General features: G+C 44.7%; 1 protein-coding gene across 1 annotated transcript in view; it reads right to left on the reverse strand.

The window, feature by feature from the left end:
* Positions 1–19,502, reverse strand: part of ATP4A (ATPase H+/K+ transporting subunit alpha) — a 119,485-nt gene that overhangs the window by 76,405 nt on the left and 23,578 nt on the right. The window contains exons 7-9 of the mRNA XM_030212637.1: positions 13,297–13,414; positions 12,939–13,207; positions 12,570–12,768 (exon numbers count right to left, since the gene is read on the reverse strand). Of these exons, the coding sequence (XP_030068497.1) occupies positions 12,570–12,768; positions 12,939–13,207; positions 13,297–13,414 (586 nt within the window). The remainder of the gene's footprint in view (positions 1–12,569; positions 12,769–12,938; positions 13,208–13,296; positions 13,415–19,502) is intronic.

Below are 19,502 nucleotides of genomic sequence, written 5' to 3' on the forward strand. Positions count from 1 at the left end.
TCCACTCCTCTTTGCAGATCATCTCTAAATCATTAAGAGTTCTGGGCTGTCGCTTGGCAACTCGCAGCTTCAGCTCCCTCCATAAGTTTTCAATGGGATTAAGGTCTGGTGACTGGCTAGGCCACTCCATGACCCTAATGTGCTTCTTCCTGAGCCACTCCTTTGTTGCCTTGGCTGTATGTTTTGGGTCATTGTCGTGCTGGAAGACCCAGCCACGACCCATTTTTAAGGCCCTGGCGGAGGGAAGGAGGTTGTCACTCAGAATTGTACGGTACATGGCCCCATCCATTCTCCCATTGATGCGGTGAAGTAGTCCTGTGCCCTTAGCAGAGAAACACCCCCAAAACATAACATTTCCACCTCCATGCTTGACAGTGGGGACGGTGTTCTTTGGGTCATAGGCAGCATTTCTCTTCCTCCAAACACGGCGAGTTGAGTTCATGCCAAAGAGCTCAATTTTTGTCTCATCTGACCACAGCACCTTCTCCCAATCACTCTCGGCATCATCCAGGTGTTCACTGGCAAACTTCAGACGGGCCGTCACATGTGCCTTCCGGAGCAGGGGGACCTTGCGGGCACTGCAGGATTGCAATCCGTTATGTCGTAATGTGTTACCAATGGTTTTCGTGGTGACAGTGGTCCCAGCTGCCTTGAGATCATTGACAAGTTCCCCCCTTGTAGTTGTAGGCTGATTTCTAACCTTCCTCATGATCAAGGATACCCCACGAGGTGAGATTTTGCGTGGAGCCCCAGATCTTTGTCGATTGACAGTCATTTTGTACTTCTTCCATTTTCTTACTATGGCACCAACAGTTGTCTCCTTCTCGCCCAGCGTCTTACTGATGGTTTTGTAGCCCATTCCAGCCTTGTGCAGGTGTATGATCTTGTCCCTGACATCCTTAGACAGCTCCTTGCTCTTGGCCATTTTGTAGAGGTTAGAGTCTGACTGATTCACTGAGTCTGTGGACAGGTGTCTTTCATACAGGTGACCATTGCCGACAGCTGTCTGTCATGCAGGTAACGAGTTGATTTGGAGCATCTACCTGGTCTGTAGGGGCCAGATCTCTTACTGGTTGGTGGGGGATCAAATACTTATTTCCCTCTGCAGAATGCAAATAAATTCATATACTTTCCACAATGTGATTTTCCGGATTTAATTTGTGATGTGCTATCTCTCACTGTTATCAATAACCTACCCTTCAATTATGGGCTGCTCATGTCTTTGTCAGTGGGCACACTTACAAAATCAGCAAGGGATCAAATACTTATTTCCCCCACTGTAACTTAATACATTTCTTGATTAGCTTTCGAAGGTTGCCCTTCTTCCTCAGATCGGAAATAAGCAAAATTTTGCTTATTTCCGATCTGAGGAAGAAGGGCAACCTTCGAAAGCTAATCAAGAAATGTATTAAGTTATGTCCAATAAAAAAGGTATCATCTTATTTTCTTTTCCATGTTTTATTTTGTTTGATTTCTATTGATAACCTTAAGAGTGGACTAACACGGCTACCACACTCCTCTACTTAAGATTGTCTGCAGAAAGCCAGGTCCTATCTTTGGCTGCTTAGCTATGTGGCTGCTGGCACTAAATATCAGCCTGAATATCTGCTCTGCAAATATTGTGATCTGACTGTTGTGATCTGATTGTTTTCAAACTGGTTTATTGATATCTGAAAATCCGAAAACTAGATTTCAGATTTCAAAATTGCCAGATAGTATTAGAACTCTCTTTCTTTTGCTAAAATTGTGCTGAACTCTCCCTCTCCCCCTCCCCCACCCCACCTGGTTTTCTACAGACAATCTAAAGGATTAGGAGTGGCTAGTTTCTGTTGAGCGTTGGGCAGCTTCAAGGTCCTTGCTTGTCTCCTGCCTGAAGGAAACTCACTCAGATAAGACTTGTGCTGGCTTTATTCCTGGATATTCCTACTCTAAAACTGTGCTTTTGGACATTTATGGTGCATTTTGTAGCCTTGTCTTCCCCTTATCCCAACCAGCTGTGTAGATAAGTGGCTTAATACAGTTATAGAGATAGGTTTTACAGCAAACACATTCCACAGGTTTTAAATTTTAAGCCCTCCCAATCTACCCCAAGACTTCCACTTCCTAAATAGCTTTCCTAAATACACTACTTATCACAAATTGACTCCACCCAAATACAAATCTCTCTGCCTATGTGGCAGAAAAGTAAAGTTAATCTTGCATACTATTAACCCCATCATAGCATACCTATTCATACCCATTCCAATAAATCAGGATGACTCTTATTCTCTGTAATAATTGTGGTGCTTTAGTTTTAAGGCCAATCATCTAGAGACTAAAGGCTTGTCCTATATGTCATCAGCTCGCTAGTTTAAAACAGGAGCTCAATAAAGTAAAGCAGGAATTAGATGCACTTAAAGCAGCTTCAAAGACTCCACAAAATCATACTGCACAGAATCAAGCCAAATTCACACCACTGCCTCAAAGGATAAAACCACCTAAGAATAGATGGTTCACGGTAGGCTCATGCAGACTTTGTTATGTAACACAGAATCATCCGCCCTCACAAGTGTTGCCCCTACAGAATTCTTTTGCTTCATTACAGCACTGTGATGTTCCTGAAAATAGAATGGAGGCGGAAGGAAAAGCAATGAAGGTGGAACAAAAAGATAGGAAGGTACCCAAAGGGATAAGACACCCCCAAATCACTAATGTTGAAACACATACCAGGAAATGAAGATGGAAAACGATGACCACAAATGCTCACAGTCTAAGCAATAAAGTTCATGACCCTCAAGCCCTGATGTTGGAGAGACATGGCTAAATGGTTCCCATGAATGGGATGCAAACATACCAGGCTATAATCTTTTTAGGAAGGATAGAGATGGTCGTAAAGGTGGAGGAGTAGCTCTGTATGTGAGAAATGATATCACGGCGACTGAAATGACAGGGACCTGGGGAAAAGAAGAAGCAATATGGATTACCTTAGAAAGAGATGATAGAACCTCTGTCCACGTGGGTGTTGTCTACAGACCCCCTGACACAATTGGAGGAACTAGATAAGGATCTGATCGCGGATATTCAAAAGTTAGGAAAGAAGAGAGAAGTGCTGTTGCTGGGAGATTTCAATCTGCCGGATGTAGATTGGAAGGTTCCATCTGCAAAATCGGAAAGAAGTAGAGAGATCGTGGATGCTTTTCAAAGTGCTCTGCTCAGACAAATGGTGACGGAACCCACGAGAGAGGAAGCGATGATGGGATCTGGTGCTCGCAAATGGGGATAGTGTGTCAAATGTCCGAGTGGGTGCTCACCTGGGCAGCAGTGACCATCAAACGGTTTGGTTTGACATGACAGCTGAAGTGGAGGGCGGCCACTCAAACCTCAAAGTCCTGGATTTCAAGCGTGCTGACTTTAGTAAAATGGGGGAATACCTGAGGAAGGAGCTGATGGGATGGGAGGGCGAATGAGAAGTGGAAGGACAGTGGTCCAGGCTGAAAGAAGCTATAAACAGGGCCACAAACCTTTATGTAAAGAGAGTAAATAAAAGCAAGAAAAAAGGAAACCGATATGGTTCTCCAAGCAAGTGGCTGAAAAAATAAAGGCTAAAGAGCTGGCAGTCATGAAATACAGAAAAACTCAAGAAGAGGAACACAGAGAGGAATACCGGATGAAACTGAAAGAAGCCAAGAGAGAGATACGTCTGGCGAAAGCGCAAGCAGAAGAAAAAATGGCTAGAAATGTAAGGAGGGGTGACAAAAATTTCTTCAGGTATATTAGTGAAAGGAGGAAGACTAAAAAGGGAATTGTGAGACTGAAAGATGCTGCGAACCGCTATGTAGATAATGATGAAGAAAAAGCAAATTTGCTAAATAGATACTTTTGTTCTGTTTTCACAGAAGAAAATCCTGGAGAAGGACCATGATTGACTGGCAAAAGTACATATGAGAACTGAGTGGATATAGCACCATTCACGAAAGAGAGTGTGTATGAACAACTTCAAAATCTAAAAATGTACAAAGCCATGGGACCGGACAGGATCCACCCCAGGATATTCAGGGAGCTCAGAGAGGTTCTGGCTGGTCCTCTTAAAGATTTGTTTAATAAATCCTTGGAGACGGGAGAGGTTCCGTGGGATTGGAGAAGAGCGGATGTGGTCCCTCTTCACAAAAGTGGTGATAGGGAAGAAGCTGGAAACTACAGGCCGGTAAGCCTCACTTCGGTTATTGGGAAAGTAATGGAAGCAATGCTGAAGGAAAGGATAGTGAATTTCCTGGAAGCCAATAAGTTGCAAGATCCGAGACAACATGGTTTTACCAAAGGTAAATCGTGCCAAACGAATCTCATTGAATTCTTTGACTGGGTGACCGGAGAATTGAATCATGGACGTGCTATAGACGTAATCTACTTAGATTTCAGCAAAGCTTTTGACACGGTACCGCACAGGAGGCTCTTGAATAAACTTGAGAGGCTGAAGATAGGACCCGACGTGGTGAACTGGATTAGGAACTGGTTGACGGACAGACGCCAGAGGGTGGTGGTTAATGGAATTTGCTCGGATGAGGGAAAGGTGAGTAGTGGAGTGTCTCAGGGATCTGTGCTGGGGCCGATTCTGTTCAATATATTTGTGAGTGACATTGCCAAAGGGTTAGAAGGTAAAGTTTGCCTTTTTGCAGATGATACTAAGATTTGTAACAGAGTGGACACCCCGGAGGGAGTGGAAAACATGAAAAAGGATCTGCAGAAGCTAGAAGAATGGTCTAAGGTTTGAAACTTAAAGAAGTCTTTAGTAAACAATTTGGATCAATATCAATCCATAAAGGAACAATAACAACGACAGAAATAAACAAGAATAAACTGCTTGAAAATAAAATAAGTCATAAATCTGAAATACATAACATTACACAAAGTTGAAACTTCAGGTTTTTAAAAATTATTTTTAAACAAAACCCCAATCCCCCCCCCCCCAAAAAAAATAAAAATGGTCTAAGGTTTGGCAATTAAAGTTCTATGCGAAGAAATGCAAAGTGATACACTTAGGGAGTAGAAATCCATGGGAGACGTATGTGTTAGGCGGTGAGAGTCTGATATGTACGGATGGGGAGAGGGATCTTGGGGGTGATAGTATCTGAGGATCTGAAGGCGACGAAACAGTGTGACAAGCAGTGGTGTGCTGGTAAATTTTTAACAACAGGCTCTCTCCATGGTCCACCTCGGCGCCCCCCCCCATCCACCTCGGCGCCCCCCCATCCACCTCTGGGCCCCCCGTCCACCACTGCGCCCTCCACCCAGCTCTGTGCCCCCCCCCCAAAAAAAATTGCAGAGCTGGCTATACCCCGGGGGGGGGGGGGGGGCCAACACATTACTCTCTCCAGGAAAAAAAAAATTAAATTATCCCAGGTTCCAACCTAATTCATGTTTAATATGGGATAAAATGCCATAAATAAGTAAATAAATATAAACTTTTAACGTTCAGCACCTGATTCTCAAAGTGGACATATTCCAAACACTATAATGAAAATAAAATTATTTTTTTTCTACCTTTGTTGTCTGGTGACTTTGTTTCTCTGATCATGCTGGTCCAGTATCTGATCCTGCTGCTCTCTATCTGTTCCCTTGACTCCGTTTCCAGGGCTTCCTTTCCATTTATTTCTTTTCTTTCCTCCTTTCTTCTTCATTTCTGGTCCTCTGCAGACTTGACTGTACAGTGGATCCAACTACTGCCTATTTTCTCCATCCATGTGCAGTTTCTCTCCTCACTTCCTTTTCCCTCATCTAATCTCCTTCCTCTATCTTCCCTCCATGTCCAGCATTTCTTCTCTCTCCCTTCCCTCCCCTCCATCCATGTCCAGAATTTCTCTTGCTCTCCCCTCCATCCATGTCCTGAAACTCTCCTCTCTCCCCTGCCCCTCTCTATCCATCCATACCCAGCAATTCTCTTCTCTCCCCTGCCCCCCTCTACCCACCCATGCCCAGCAGGTCTCTCCCCTGCCCCCTCTACGCACCCATGCTCAGTAAGTCTCTCCCCTGCCCCCTCTACCCACCCATGCCCAGCAGGTCTCTCCCATGCCGCCCTCTACCCACCCATGCCCAGCAAGCCTCTCCCCTGCCCCCCTCTACCCACCCATGCCCAGCAGGTCTCTCCCCTGTCCCCCTCTACGCACCCATGCCCAGCAAGTCTCTCCCCTGCACCCCTCTACCCACCCATGCCCAGCAAGTCTCTCCCCTGCCCCCCTCTACCCACCCATGCTCAGCAAGTCTCTCCCCTGCCCCCCTCTACGCACCCATGCTCAGTAAGTCTCTCCCCTGCCCCCCTCTACCCACCCATGCCCAGCAGGTCTCTCCCCTGCCCCCCTCTACCCATCCAGCGATTCTCCTCCCTCCCCTGCCGCTCCAAAGCATGTCCAAAGATGTCCTTCGCTCCCACCCTCCCCTCCGTCTTTTTTTAATTACCTCCGTCGAAGCGCGCCATTTAAAGCTCTGCTGCGTGCTGGCTGTCTCCAGGCTTCCCCTGCTTGATTCGGATGATGTTCGTGCCTTAGTCCCGCCTTCGCGAAAAAAGGAAATGACGTCAGAATGAAGGCGGGACTAAGGCACGAACATCATCCGAATCAAGCAGGGGAAGCCTGGAGACGGCCAACATGCAGCAGGGCTTTAAATGGTGCGCGCTTCGACGGAGGTAATTAATAAAAGACGGAGGGGAGCGGGAGGGGACGGTGGGAGCAAAGGACATCTTTGGACATGCTTCGGAGCGGCAGGGGAGGTAAGCATGGCCTGTGATGGCGCCCTCCTGCTATGCTTACCTCCCGCAATGGAGCCGGCTCGCCCCCAACAACAACCGGCTCGCAAGAGCTGTCAGAATTTAACAAGCGGCTCTTGCACACCACTGGTGACAAGGCAGTGGCGTAGCTAGAAGGTTGCTAGGCTGTATAGAGAGAGGTGTGACCAGCAGAAGAAAGGAGGTGTTGATGCCCCTGTATAAGTTGTTGGTGAGGCCCCACCTGGAGTACTGTGTTCAGTTTTGGAGGCCGTATCTTGCTAAGGATGTAAAAAGAATCGAAGCGGTGCAAAGAAAAGCTACAAAAATGGTATGGGATTTGCATTACAAGACGTATGAGGAGAGACTTGCTGACCTGAACATGTATACCCTGGAGGAAAGGAGAAACAGGGATGATATGATACAGACGTTCAAATATTTGAAAGGTATTAATCCGCAAGCAAACCTTTTCCGGAGATGGGAAGGCGGTAGAACTAGAGGGCATGAACTAAGATTGAAGGGGGGCAGACTCAAGAAAAATGTCAGGAAGTATTTATTCACGGAGAGAGTGGTGGATGTCAGCTATCGTTGTCTAGGGTGGACCCGGGGTCCACTTCACAGAGGCAGTGGGTTCCCAAAGAATACGCAATCCACACAGATTTGGATATATAAAGTATATTCTATTTGCATATATGTATTGGCTCACAGCACTTAGTACAGGAAAAAGGGTACAAGCTGTCTTGGGGTGTGTATTTAGAGGGAGGGAGAAAGAAAGGATAGGGTGTTTGTTCATTGGAAGAAAGAAACCTTGGATTAGAGCTGTCTGAGAAGGGGGGAGCAGAGCCAGGTGCTCTGGTGGCTAAAGATGGAGGTGTGCAGAGAAAGAAGAAGAAACAAAGACAGCCCAGCAGAGTCCCGTGCCCTCTGCTGCAGGGAGAAAGAAAGAGGGAGACCTAGTGCCCTGGACACAGAGAAGTGCCCGGGGACAGAGAAAGGGGGGGCAGTAGACCCCAAGCTGAGCTCTGTGCTCTGCTGCACAGAGAAAGACAGAGAGCGCGGGAGAGCCCTAGTGAGCTCTGCTTTATACCTAATAAGAACTGAGAGGGAACAGGAGCAGAGAGAGATCAAAAACTTCTCTTTCCCAGTTATTTCCTTTACAGAACTCCAGATACTTTCTGAAGTCAGGAAAGGTGACAACTTTGACAGGTTGTCCTGGAGCCACACTGTCTAGCTTTGGTTGCTCTGAAGCCCTGCTCCCAGATGGAACAAAAGGTATGTTAATCAAGAGTAATTGAGAAACCAAAGGGCTATCAGGCCTCTCTGAGCACCATTTGGCCCATTTCATCCTCAATGGTTCCTGCAGGAGAGGGGGGAGAGTTTATCAGAGGTCAGAAGGTGGTTTAATATTGTCAAACTGATTTCATATTAATATAAGTATGTCCAGCAATAATTTTCACCTCCTGCAATCCTGACAGTGGATACTTGGAATGCCCTCCCGCGGGAGGTGGTGGAGATGAAAATGGTAACAGAATTCAAAAATGCGTGGGATAAACATAAAGGAATCCTGTTCAGAAGGAATGGCTCCTCAGAAGCTTAGCGGAGATTGGGTGGCAGAGCCGGTGGTGGGAGGCGGGGCTAGTGGTTGGGAGGCAGGGCTAGTGCTGGGCAGACTTCTACGGTCTGTGCCCAGAAAATGGCAGAAACAAATCAAGGTCAGGTATACACATAAAGTAGCACATATGAGTTTATCTTATGGGCAGACTGGATGTACTTGGAATGCCCTCCCGCGGGAGGTGGTGGAGATGAAAATGGTAACAGAATTCCAAAATGCGTGGGATAAACATAAAGGAATCCTGTTCAGAAGGAATGGATCCTCAGAAGCTTAGCAGAGATTGGGTGGCAGAGCCGGTGGTGGGAGGCGGGGCTAGTGGTTGGGAGGCAGGGCTAGTGCTGGGCAGACTTCTACGGTCTGTGCCCAGAAAATGGCAGAAACAAATCAAGGTCAGGTATACACATAAAGTAGCACATATGAGTTTATCTTATGGGCAGACTGGATGTACTTGGAATGCCCTCCCGCGGGAGGTGGTGGAGATGAAAATGGTAACAGAATTCCAAAATGCGTGGGATAAACATAAAGGAATCCTGTTCAGAAGGAATGGATCCTCAGAAGCTTAGCAGAGATTGGGTGGCAGAGCCGGTGGTGGGAGGCGGGGCTAGTGGTTGGGAGGCAGGGCTAGTGCTGGGCAGACTTCTACGGTCTGTGCCCAGAAAATGGCAGATACAAATCAAGGTCAGGTATACACATAAAGTAGCACATATGAGTTTATCTTGTGGGCAGACTGGATGGACCATACAGGTCATTCTCTGCCGTCATCTACTATGTTACTATATACCAATGAAGCATTAGAACATTCATGAGTTATGTCCACATAAACATGCATGAGAACCTTACAACAAAGCTCCAATTCTAAAATATATTTATTTTTCACTTGATTTAATTGAAAGCTTCCCATATGTAGATATAAATATCACAAAATAAAATTGAATATCACTAAGACTACTTAAAAATTATTGTAGCTGGTGAAAACAGAACTAATAAAGGCTATATTTTGTGCTCCTTTTTCTACACTATTATATACAATCAGGGCTTTTTTTGTGCCGGTACGCACCGGTACGGCATACTGGCACCTTTTTTCCCCGGCAAGTCCTACACCCTTCCTCTCACTCCCCTACTTACTACTACGTCGAACTCGGCAGCGCAAACGTTGCAGGCAGCGATTGAGAGAGGCTGGCAGTGTTGGAGCTTCCCTCTGCGAGTCCTGCCTATGCGGAAACAGGAAGTTGAAACAACATAGGCGGGACTCGCAGAGGGAAGCTCCAACACTGCCTGCACCATTCGCACTGCCGAGTCCGACACTGGCAGGCAGTGGAGAAGGGTGATGGGCTGGGAGAAGGAGGATGGGCTGGGTGAAGAAGAATCGCTGGACATGGGAGAGGGGAGGGCAGGGGATAGAGGAAAATCACTGGACATCATGGGAGTGGAGGGCAGGGAAGAGAGAATTGCTGGACATCAATGGGAGGGCAGGGTAGGGGAGAGAGGAGAATTGCTGGACATGGATGGGAGGGGAGGGCAGAGAAGAGAGAATTGCTGGACATGGATGGGAGGGGAGGGAAGAGAGAATTGCTGGACATGGATGGGAGGAGAGGGCAGGGGAGAGAGAATTCCTGGACATGGATGGGAGGGGAGGACAGGGGAGAGAGGAGAGAGGAGAATCGCTGGACATGGATGGGAGGGGAGGACAGGGGAGAGAGGAGAATTGCTGGACATGGATGGGAGGGGAGGACAGGAGAGAGAGGAGAATCGCTGGACATGGATGGGATGGGAGGACAGGGGAGAGAGGAGAATCACTGGCCATGGATGGGAGGGGAGGGCAGGGAAGAGAATTGCTGGCCATGGATGGGAAGGGAGGGCAGGGAAGAGAATTGCTGGACATGGATGGGAGGGGAGGGCAGGGAAGAAAGAACTGCTGGACATGGAGGACAGGGGAGAGAGGAGAATCACTGGACATGGATGGGAGGGGAGGACAGGGGAGAGAGGAGAATCGCTGGACATAGATGGGAGGGGAGGACAGGGGAGAGAGGAGAATTGCTGGACATGGATGGCAGGGGAGGACAGGGGGCAGAGAAGAATCGCTGGACATGGATGGCAGGGGAGGACAGGGGGCAGAGAAGAATCACTGGACATGGATGGGAGGGGAGAGCAGGGGAAGGAGGAGACATACTGGACATGGATGGGAGGGGAGGTCAGGGAAGAGAGATTCGCTGGACATGGATGGAAGGGGAGGGCAAGGGAGAGAGGAGAATCGTTGGACATGGATGAGAGGGGAGGGAAAGGGAGAGAAGAGAATCGCTGGACATGGATGGCAGGGGAGGACATTGGACAGAAGAGATTCGCTGGACATGGGAGGGAAGGGCAGGGGAGAGAGTAGACATGCTGGACATGGATGGAGGGGAGGGAAGAGAGAAAGGAGATGCACATGGATGGGAGGGCAGGGAAGAGAGGAGAAATGCTGGAAATGGAAGGAGAAGAGAGCAGGAGATAGAGGAGAATTGCTGGAAATGGATGGATGGAGGGGTTGGTGGGGAGAGGAGAAATGCTGGACTTGGATGGAGGAGAGGGGAAAGAATTATTGCTTTATATGGATACAGGGGAGGGAAGAGAGGACAAATGCTGGACATGGATGGAGGGGAGGAGAGAGGAGAAGTGCTGGACATGGATGGAGGGGAGGAAAGAAAAAAGAAGATGCACATGGATGGAGATGAGGGAAAGGGAAGAGAGGAGAAAACCTGCACATGGATGGAGAAAATAGGCAAAAGCTGGATCCACATTATACCTCCTCCAGTCAATGGAAGAGGACCCAGATTTTACTTATGGATGTATGGCAAAAAATGAAGAAAAAAGGAGGAAAGTAAAGAAATAAATGGAAAAGAAGCCCTGGAAACGAAGTTAAGGGAACAGATAGAGAGCAGCAGAATCAGAGACTGGGACCAATATGAATAGAAAAACAAAGTCACCAGACAACAAAGGTAGAAAAAAATCATTTTATTTTCATTTTAGTGTTTGTAATATGTCCAATTTGAGAATTTACATCTGCTGTCTTATTTTGCACTGGGTATACTGGAGCTGTAACAGCTTACAGAATTTATTTATAGTGAAAAAAATCACGTTATTTTTTTCTCCTATACTAGTATAATATTTTCAATGATGTCTGTTTATATGCGCCATGGCTGGTATAAGGGGTGTGGCTAATGTGGGTGTAGCCATGATAGGGTGGGGTCATATGTGGTGACCCCGCCCATAATGAGTACCGGCACCTTTTTTTCTCTCCAAAAAAAGCACAGTATACAATGCAATATGGCCAAATTTCAGTGAGGATATCCTGTTTACTGATGGGTTCATCTTAACTGTTGCTGTAATCTGCCTTGGGAAGCCTGGTGTTATAAAGATTGGAAGTAAAATTAAACTTTCTTTTCATTGGAACAAATGGAATTACATCTCCACCTTATCTCTTTTGTACAAATGGATTATTCTGTTTTGAGCATGTTTCAGGGACAAGTGGTTTTCATAAGTCAAAATAATAATATTTTCTTTCACGCAGATCTCTCATTTGCTTAAACATAACTAAATGGGCTATAAGCCCCTAATGTAGTCCATTGGTTTATCTTATACTGTGCCAAAACATGCCCCCCCCCCCCCCCCACTGCAATTGTTGACGTCGCTGCCATCCCCCTTCCACATACTAGAAGACTGGCAAGACTGCAGCCGGAAATCTCAACAGTCAATTTTTTAAACACGGCAGCACTGTCCGCAGCGCAGAGACAGAGCAGCAGCACCAGGCAGGAAAGAGTGGGATTCTTTCCTGCCCTCATAGCCGCAGAGTCCACTACACCACCAGGGCAGGTCCTGGTCTTCAAGGTAGGTCTTGGGAGGGCTATAGTGTATGGTTGCAGTGGCCAGTGGAGCACAGCACAACGGGTATGCATGGCAGTTTCTGGCACCCTTCAAATGTTGGCATACCCTGCTTACTGCGTTCCGCCGGCTCCCATTTTGGAGGCTTCTTGTGCTTTTTTGTCTGTTAACCCTTTTGAATATCAGGCAGCTTATTTATAATAAGAAGTCTAGACATTAACATGCTAGTACTTTGGAGGGTTTGGCTGCCCTGATTAAGTCTGCAGGAGACAAAGAAAAGGTAGAAGGAAGGAAAAGAGGAGAGAAAACAAGATAAAGAGAAGAGAGAGAGGAAGAAGTGGAGGCAAGATGAATTAATCCACTCACCTGACTGATCTTCAGTGGTGTCGGCTGAATGGATCTGATTGTCAAACCAAAGATGTGACACTGTCATTCTGTTTTGGGTAAGGGTTCCAGTTTTATCTGAGCAAATCACAGAAGTGGATCCTAAGGTCTCTACAGCTTCCAGGTTCTTCACCACACAGTTTTTGCGAGCCAGACGCTTGGCAGTCAGTGACAGACAGACCTTAAGATATAGGGTGCAAGAAATTAGTTCAATTAAACCAAAGCATGTCAAACTTCCTAAGCTTTTTCACTAAAATAATCTCTTGCAAATTCACTTATCTCTCTTATGCACATATAAAACATCCAAGTTACTCATCAACTAACAAGACAGAGACTGACAAAATTCCTCACCGTGACAGTGGCTAGTAGACCCTCTGGTACATAAGCCACCACAATGGCCATGAAGAATACCATTGCCCTCAGGAAAGGGTACCCAATCACCATAGCCACCACAAAGAAAGTGAAACCAAAGAATACGGCCAGCCCAGCAATGATGTCAACAAAGTGTTCAATCTCAATGGCAATGGGCGTCTTCTCATTTTCCACCCCTGAGGCTAAGCTGGCAATTCTGCCAATGATGGTACGGTCCCCAGTGTTGATGATGATACCCAAGGCAGTACCTGAAGACAAGGAAGAGATTAAGCAGAGAATTGGAGCTGGTAAGAGCCTGTTGTTTAGAATGAATAAAACACAGGCAACTCCAACCTACCTTCCAAGCACATGGTAGAGAAGAAGGCAATGTTCCTGGTCTCCAAGGGGCTCTCATGAGTGTACTCTGGGGTCCTGGACTGTGGTTCTGACTCCCCAGTCAGAGAGGAGTTGTCTACCTAGCAAGGAAAAACAGAGGTAGCATACCTTTATCACCCATTATGCAACTACTGTATGGTTACCTACTGGCTCCATGTGAACTGGATAGACTGAGCCAGTCCTAGGTATGTCTTGTAGTTCCAGGACTGTAGATCTGTAGGTTCAGTGGGGTTCAATCAGGACTCATTCAGCCTTTCCATTTTACATAGAGTCAACTGGTAATCCTGCATGAAATAATCACAAATTTTTCTGAAGTAGCCTCATAAGATAAACTGGAATTAAAATCTTTCCTCTACAAATAGGAGTCATAGTCGAACTGAGACTTTTAGTTTGTCTGATTTATGTGTATTGCTTTAGGACATCCAATTTATTGTTAAAAGCTATATATATATATATATATATATATATATATATATATATATATATATATATATATATATATATATAAATTTAAAAAAATATTCTTTTACCTGTAATGCAGCCATACTGAATTATCCAAAAATGACGATCTACACACGTTTTTGAAACTTTTCAGGTCCCTTCTTTAGAACTGTATCTGTGTGATCTTGAAAACATTGTATATCATCATCTTGGGATCACTCTTATGTTGGTTTAATGAAGGATGTCCCAATTTACAAAGAACTTGATTAGTCCCATGTTAATCAACTGGAGCTCTGGGCCCCAAATGTGCCGAGAAAAAGTGAAGTCTCAAGTCAGTTGGTGCCATTTAGAAAGTCAAAAATGGTGGGATAAGGATGAGTGCAGATGGCTCCCACCTAGAAGAACTCCGAGTCTTTCAGAAGAGATAGATGCAGGGCTTTTTTTGAGGGGGTACTTGGGGGTACTGAATACCGGCACCTTTTCCATTGTCAGCTACAATTGACCCATGGACCCCAAGTTTTAATGAAAGAGCTCAGGCTCTACACACCAATTCTGCCTTGTCATAGATTCTGTGATATTGTGGGGTGGATCCCTCTGTAATTACCCCACCCCTGATGGGTGGCCTAGCATTTGAGTACCGGCACCGTTTTTGCTAGAAAAAACAAACTGGATAGATGTGAGCAGGAAGGTTCTTCTGGGTGCTGGGAGAAGAGGGGCTGGAGATCTTTCTAGTGAACACTTGAAGTGGTGAACCTCTTCTGGGTTGGGAGAGATTCATGCTCTGGATGGGACAGGGGATTGTTGCTTGGTTTTGAGGTTGTTGCTCATAGAGGGAACGGGATTGATTCTCCATGGCTGCCCTTCTTTACTTGGGGAGGGGTCAGGGCTGAGGCATTAGCAGGTCCATTAGACTGCCAATGTTCTCCCATAAAAGTTAACAGATTCAATAAGTTTTTCTCCTATAGAGGAAAGTTGTACTGAATCAAGCCTGATGAATATTACCTTGTTTGGGTTACCACAAACTATTTTGCTTAGATCAATTTACAGTCAGCTATTTTAATATTAATAAACTGTCTTGTATGCATTTGCATATGTTACAACTCATTAATATTTTGCTAAAGTTAAGTCATATTTTGTGTTATGGTTAACACATATATGTGTATTATCTGGATTTAGGGCTAGATTCAATAAATGGCACCCACAGGCACTGTTATGATCTGCGCTAAGCTAGTGTTTGTAAAGAAAAGTGCTCTGCACAGAGTGTCCCTTAAAGAATACTACCTTAGCATGCATTTCGTGCCTAACTTTGGACACAACCATTTACAGATGACAAAGGCTGGTGGAAATGCTTGCGCCTAACTGATGGCAGTTAGACGCGCAAATGCAGGTGTTCTATAACATCATGTCTAATTTCTGGGAATGCCCCTGACCCACCTATGCCCCTCTCATGGCCACACCCCCTTTGGAGTTGCGCACTGTGAAATTTAGGCATGCATGTTATAGAGTAAGGCATAGTACAGATCTGCATGTAACTAATTACTGACAATTAAGAGCTTGTTAATGCCATTAATTGATTGTTTGCACCTAATTGAGTAATTAGTTTACACACAGCTCTGGGATCTGTGCTCACAAATTTGGGCGAACTATACAGAATCCGGGGGTTAATGTGCATTACACACAAATGGTGTTGTTTAACTTGTGTTAAGACATTAACAATCCTTAGTGAATAGGCCTTCAAGCTAGTGCAGAGTAGAAACTTCTGTAAAACTGGCATGGTTTTGTCTTGATGTACAGAGTAATATGCTGTGGTGTCTAGGACGCTATCCCAGTGTCCCTGTTGCCCTCTCTGTACCTGACTGACACAAAGAAACCTCAGGGAGAGACAGAAAAAACTCGGGCTGGCATCTCTGAGGGAGAGAAGGGACTATATAATTCCTAATGAGTTTCAAGTCTATGGAAGGAGGCCTGAGGGGAAAGAGAACAAGAGGAAGCACATTGCCTTAGCTTGCCACATTGGGTACAAAGCAAGGTGAAGGAGGAAATATCAGGAGCATGTGAATGTCCCTTTAAAGGTTGGGAGATGTTTATGTTTACACTGAAATATCAGGATATGAACCTACATGTGAAATCCGTTATTCAGAATTTGGGTGTGATGTTAGATCACGATTTAAGTAAGCAAACACAGATAAATCATGTGATCTCTACTACTTTCTTTCAGTTACATGTGTTGAGTAAGTTAAAGGGGATGATACCTATAAGCGATTTTCATACAATTCTGCAGAGCATGGTATTATTGTGTTTAGATTACTGTAATTCCCTTTGACACAGGCTCTGCAGATTGTTCAGAATGCAGCAGCTCATTTGCTTGTGGGAATGAAGAGATTTGAGTATGTTTCTCCTACTTTGGGATGTTTGCATTGGTTGCCTATAAAATTTTGAGTACAGTATAAAATATTGACTTTGATCCATCAACGTACATATGGTGTAACTCCACAATATTTTATGGACTCTTTGATCATGTATGAACCACAAAGAGATTTTCGTTCCATGTCGAAGAATCAGTTATTTGTGCCTGTTTGCCATTTATCAGAAACACGGAATCATATTTTTTCAATAGTTGGGGGAAATTTGTGGAACCTTCTTCCAGGTTATTTAAGACTTTGCACTGACTAACAACAATTTAAGAAACTATTGAAAACGTTTTATTTTGTAAAGGCATTTATTGATGGATAAAAACAAGTCTGATTTTTTGGCAGTTTTGTCTATGGCAATTAAGACTTATGATTTTATGTGATTGTTGGTGTGTGTTTTGATACTGTGTGTTTTTTTCCAGCCAGCCCATTTGTCCGGGTTTCCAGGCTGGCGGGCAGGCCTTCTCCCCCCCCCCCCCCCCCAAACCTACCGTAGCACACCTGGTCTCTTTGGGGCAGGAAAAAAAACCCTTTCTTTCCTGCCCACTGCCGCCGCTTCTTGAAAATGGCTGCTGAGACTTCAAGCAGTGAAGTCTTGCGAGGTCACTGCTTGAAGTCTCAGCAGCCATTTTCAATAAGTGGCGTCAGTGAACAGGTCAGCGGCAGTGGGCAGGAAAGAGTGGTGTTCTTTCCTGCCCTGAAGAGGCCACTAGACCACCAGAGATGTAAGGTAGGCCTGGGAGGGAAGGGGAGGGAGGGGAGGGAGTGAAGGGGACAAGCTGCTCATGGATGGGAGGAAGAGAAGGGGGCAAGCTGCACATGGATGGGAGGGAGAGAAGGGGGCAAGCTACTCATGGATGGGAGGCCTGCGCTGGCCCTGCTTCCCAACTACTGGAATTGCCACTGAAACCTCCTCCAGTCCATCCTGATCTGTCTTGCCATATATGGGGCTAAGAAACAAGATGGCAAGCGATCCGCAAAATCCAACGTGGAGACAAACAAAGCAGATCAATCAGTGATATGGTTCAAAACTTTATTTTCAGAGATTCGCCCGACACAGACTGTGTTTCGCCCACAAGGGCTGCGTCAGGGGCTCTACAAAAGCAAATAAAATCAAATACAATTAAAAACATATATATTTGTATAATACTATATCATAAAGCGTTAATAATGAAAAAGAAACCATATCAGATATATAAAATCAATCAAACACTTGGAAGGAGAAATCAAATATCGTCGAGGAAATAAACATAAATACTTGCATAAACCTATGTTTACAAACATACAAATTTAAATAACACAAATAAGGCATAACCATAAATTCTCTGTTATGCATATGATAATAATCTGAAATAGAGATAACTGATTTAGATAGCATAAAAACAATAGTCCAAACAATAATTAGCATAATGAAATATCATTTATACTTACATATATAAAGAATCAGACTCACAACAATTATAACAAAATACCTCATACAATTTTATCACTCAATAAAACAGAAAAGATTCTATGGCAGTACTTATTTAAAATGACATTTTAAATAAGTACTGCCATAGAATCTTTTCTGTGTGGCCGTTGTCTTGTTGAATCATATGATTTATTTTGGTCCTTTTAATATTTTATTTTACCTTTTTTGTATATATATAATTATAATTGACATTTTAAATGTATTATAAATATATATCGCCATATATATATATATTTTTTGTGAGTTTTATTGAGTGATAAAATTGTATGAGGTATTTTGTTATAATTGTTGTGAGTCTGATTCTTTATATATGTAAGTATAAATGATATTTCATTATGCTAATTATTGTTTGGACTATTGTTTTTATGCTATCTAAATCAGTTATCTCTATTTCAGATTATTATCATATGCATAACAGAGAATTTATGGTTATGCCTTATTTGTGTTATTTAAATTTGTATGTTTGTAAACATAGGTTTATGCAAGTATTTATGTTTATTTCCTCGACGATATTTGATTTCTCCTTCCAAGTGTTTGATTGATTTTATATATCTGATATGGTTTCTTTTTCATTATTAACGCTTTATGATATAGTATTATACAAATATATATGTTTTTAATTGTATTTGATTTTATTTGCTTTTGTAGAGCCCCTGACGCAGCCCTTGTGGGCGAAACACAGTCTGTGTCGGGCGAATCTCTGAAAATAAAGTTTTGAACCATATCACTGATTGATCTGCTTTCTTGCCATATATGGGGCACAGACCATAGAAGTCCATCTAGCACTGGCCTCAGTTTCTCACTGCTAGAGCTGCCATCTAAGCACCGCTCCTGCCCATCATAAATTAACTTATAGCTGTTGATGTGTTTTGATACTATCCTCTTTTTATTAAGGGATCCTTTGGGACTCATTTTCAAAGCACTTAGACTTACAAAGTTATATAGAGGGGCATAATTGAACGAAAATGTCTGTCTCCATGGGCATTTATCTCCGAGAACGGATCCGTGAAGGGGCGGACCGAACCGTATTTTCGAAAAAAATAGACGTCCATGTTTTATTCGACAATTTGTGAGCTGGGCGTTTTTGTTTTTCAGTGATAATGGAAAATGAAAGCGCCCAGCTCAAATACAAATAAATCCAAGGCATTTGTTCGTGGGAGGGGCCAGGATTCATAGTGCACTGGTCCCCCTCACATGCCAGGACACCAACCGGGCACCCTAGGGGGCACTTTTACAAAAACAAAAAAAAGGTAGAAGAGCTCCCAGGTGCATAGCACCCTTCCCTTGTGTGTTGAGCCCCCCAAATCCCCCTCAAAACCCACTGCCCACAAGTCTACACCATTACTATAGCCCTAAGGGGTGAAGGGGGCACCTACATGTGGGTACAGTGGGTTTGGGGGGGTTGGACGACTAAGCATTAAGCAGCACAATTGTAACAGGTAGGGGGGGATGGGCCTGGGTCCACCTGCCTGAAGTCCACTGCACCCCCTAACAACTGCTCCAGGGACCTGCATACTGCTGCCAGGGAGGTGGGTATGACATTTGAGGGTGAAAATAAAAAGTTGTGAAACATCATTTTTTGTGGTGGGAGGGGGTTAGTGACCACTGGGGGAGTCAGGGGAGGTCATCCCCGATTCCCTCTGGGGGTAATCTGGTCATTTAGGGCACTTTTTGGGGGCCTTATTCGTGAAAAAACAGGGCCCAGGAAAAGTGCCCTAAATTCTAGCTACAAACGCATACTTTTTTTCCATTATCGGCGAAAGGCGCCCATCTCTCCTAGGCCGATAACCATGCCCCAGTTCCACCTTCGCCACGCCTCCGACACACCCCCGTCAACTTTGTACG

This window comes from Microcaecilia unicolor, chromosome 8 (assembly GCF_901765095.1).
Source record: "Microcaecilia unicolor chromosome 8, aMicUni1.1, whole genome shotgun sequence".
In the NCBI taxonomy this organism is placed as follows: Eukaryota; Metazoa; Chordata; class Amphibia; order Gymnophiona; family Siphonopidae; genus Microcaecilia; species Microcaecilia unicolor.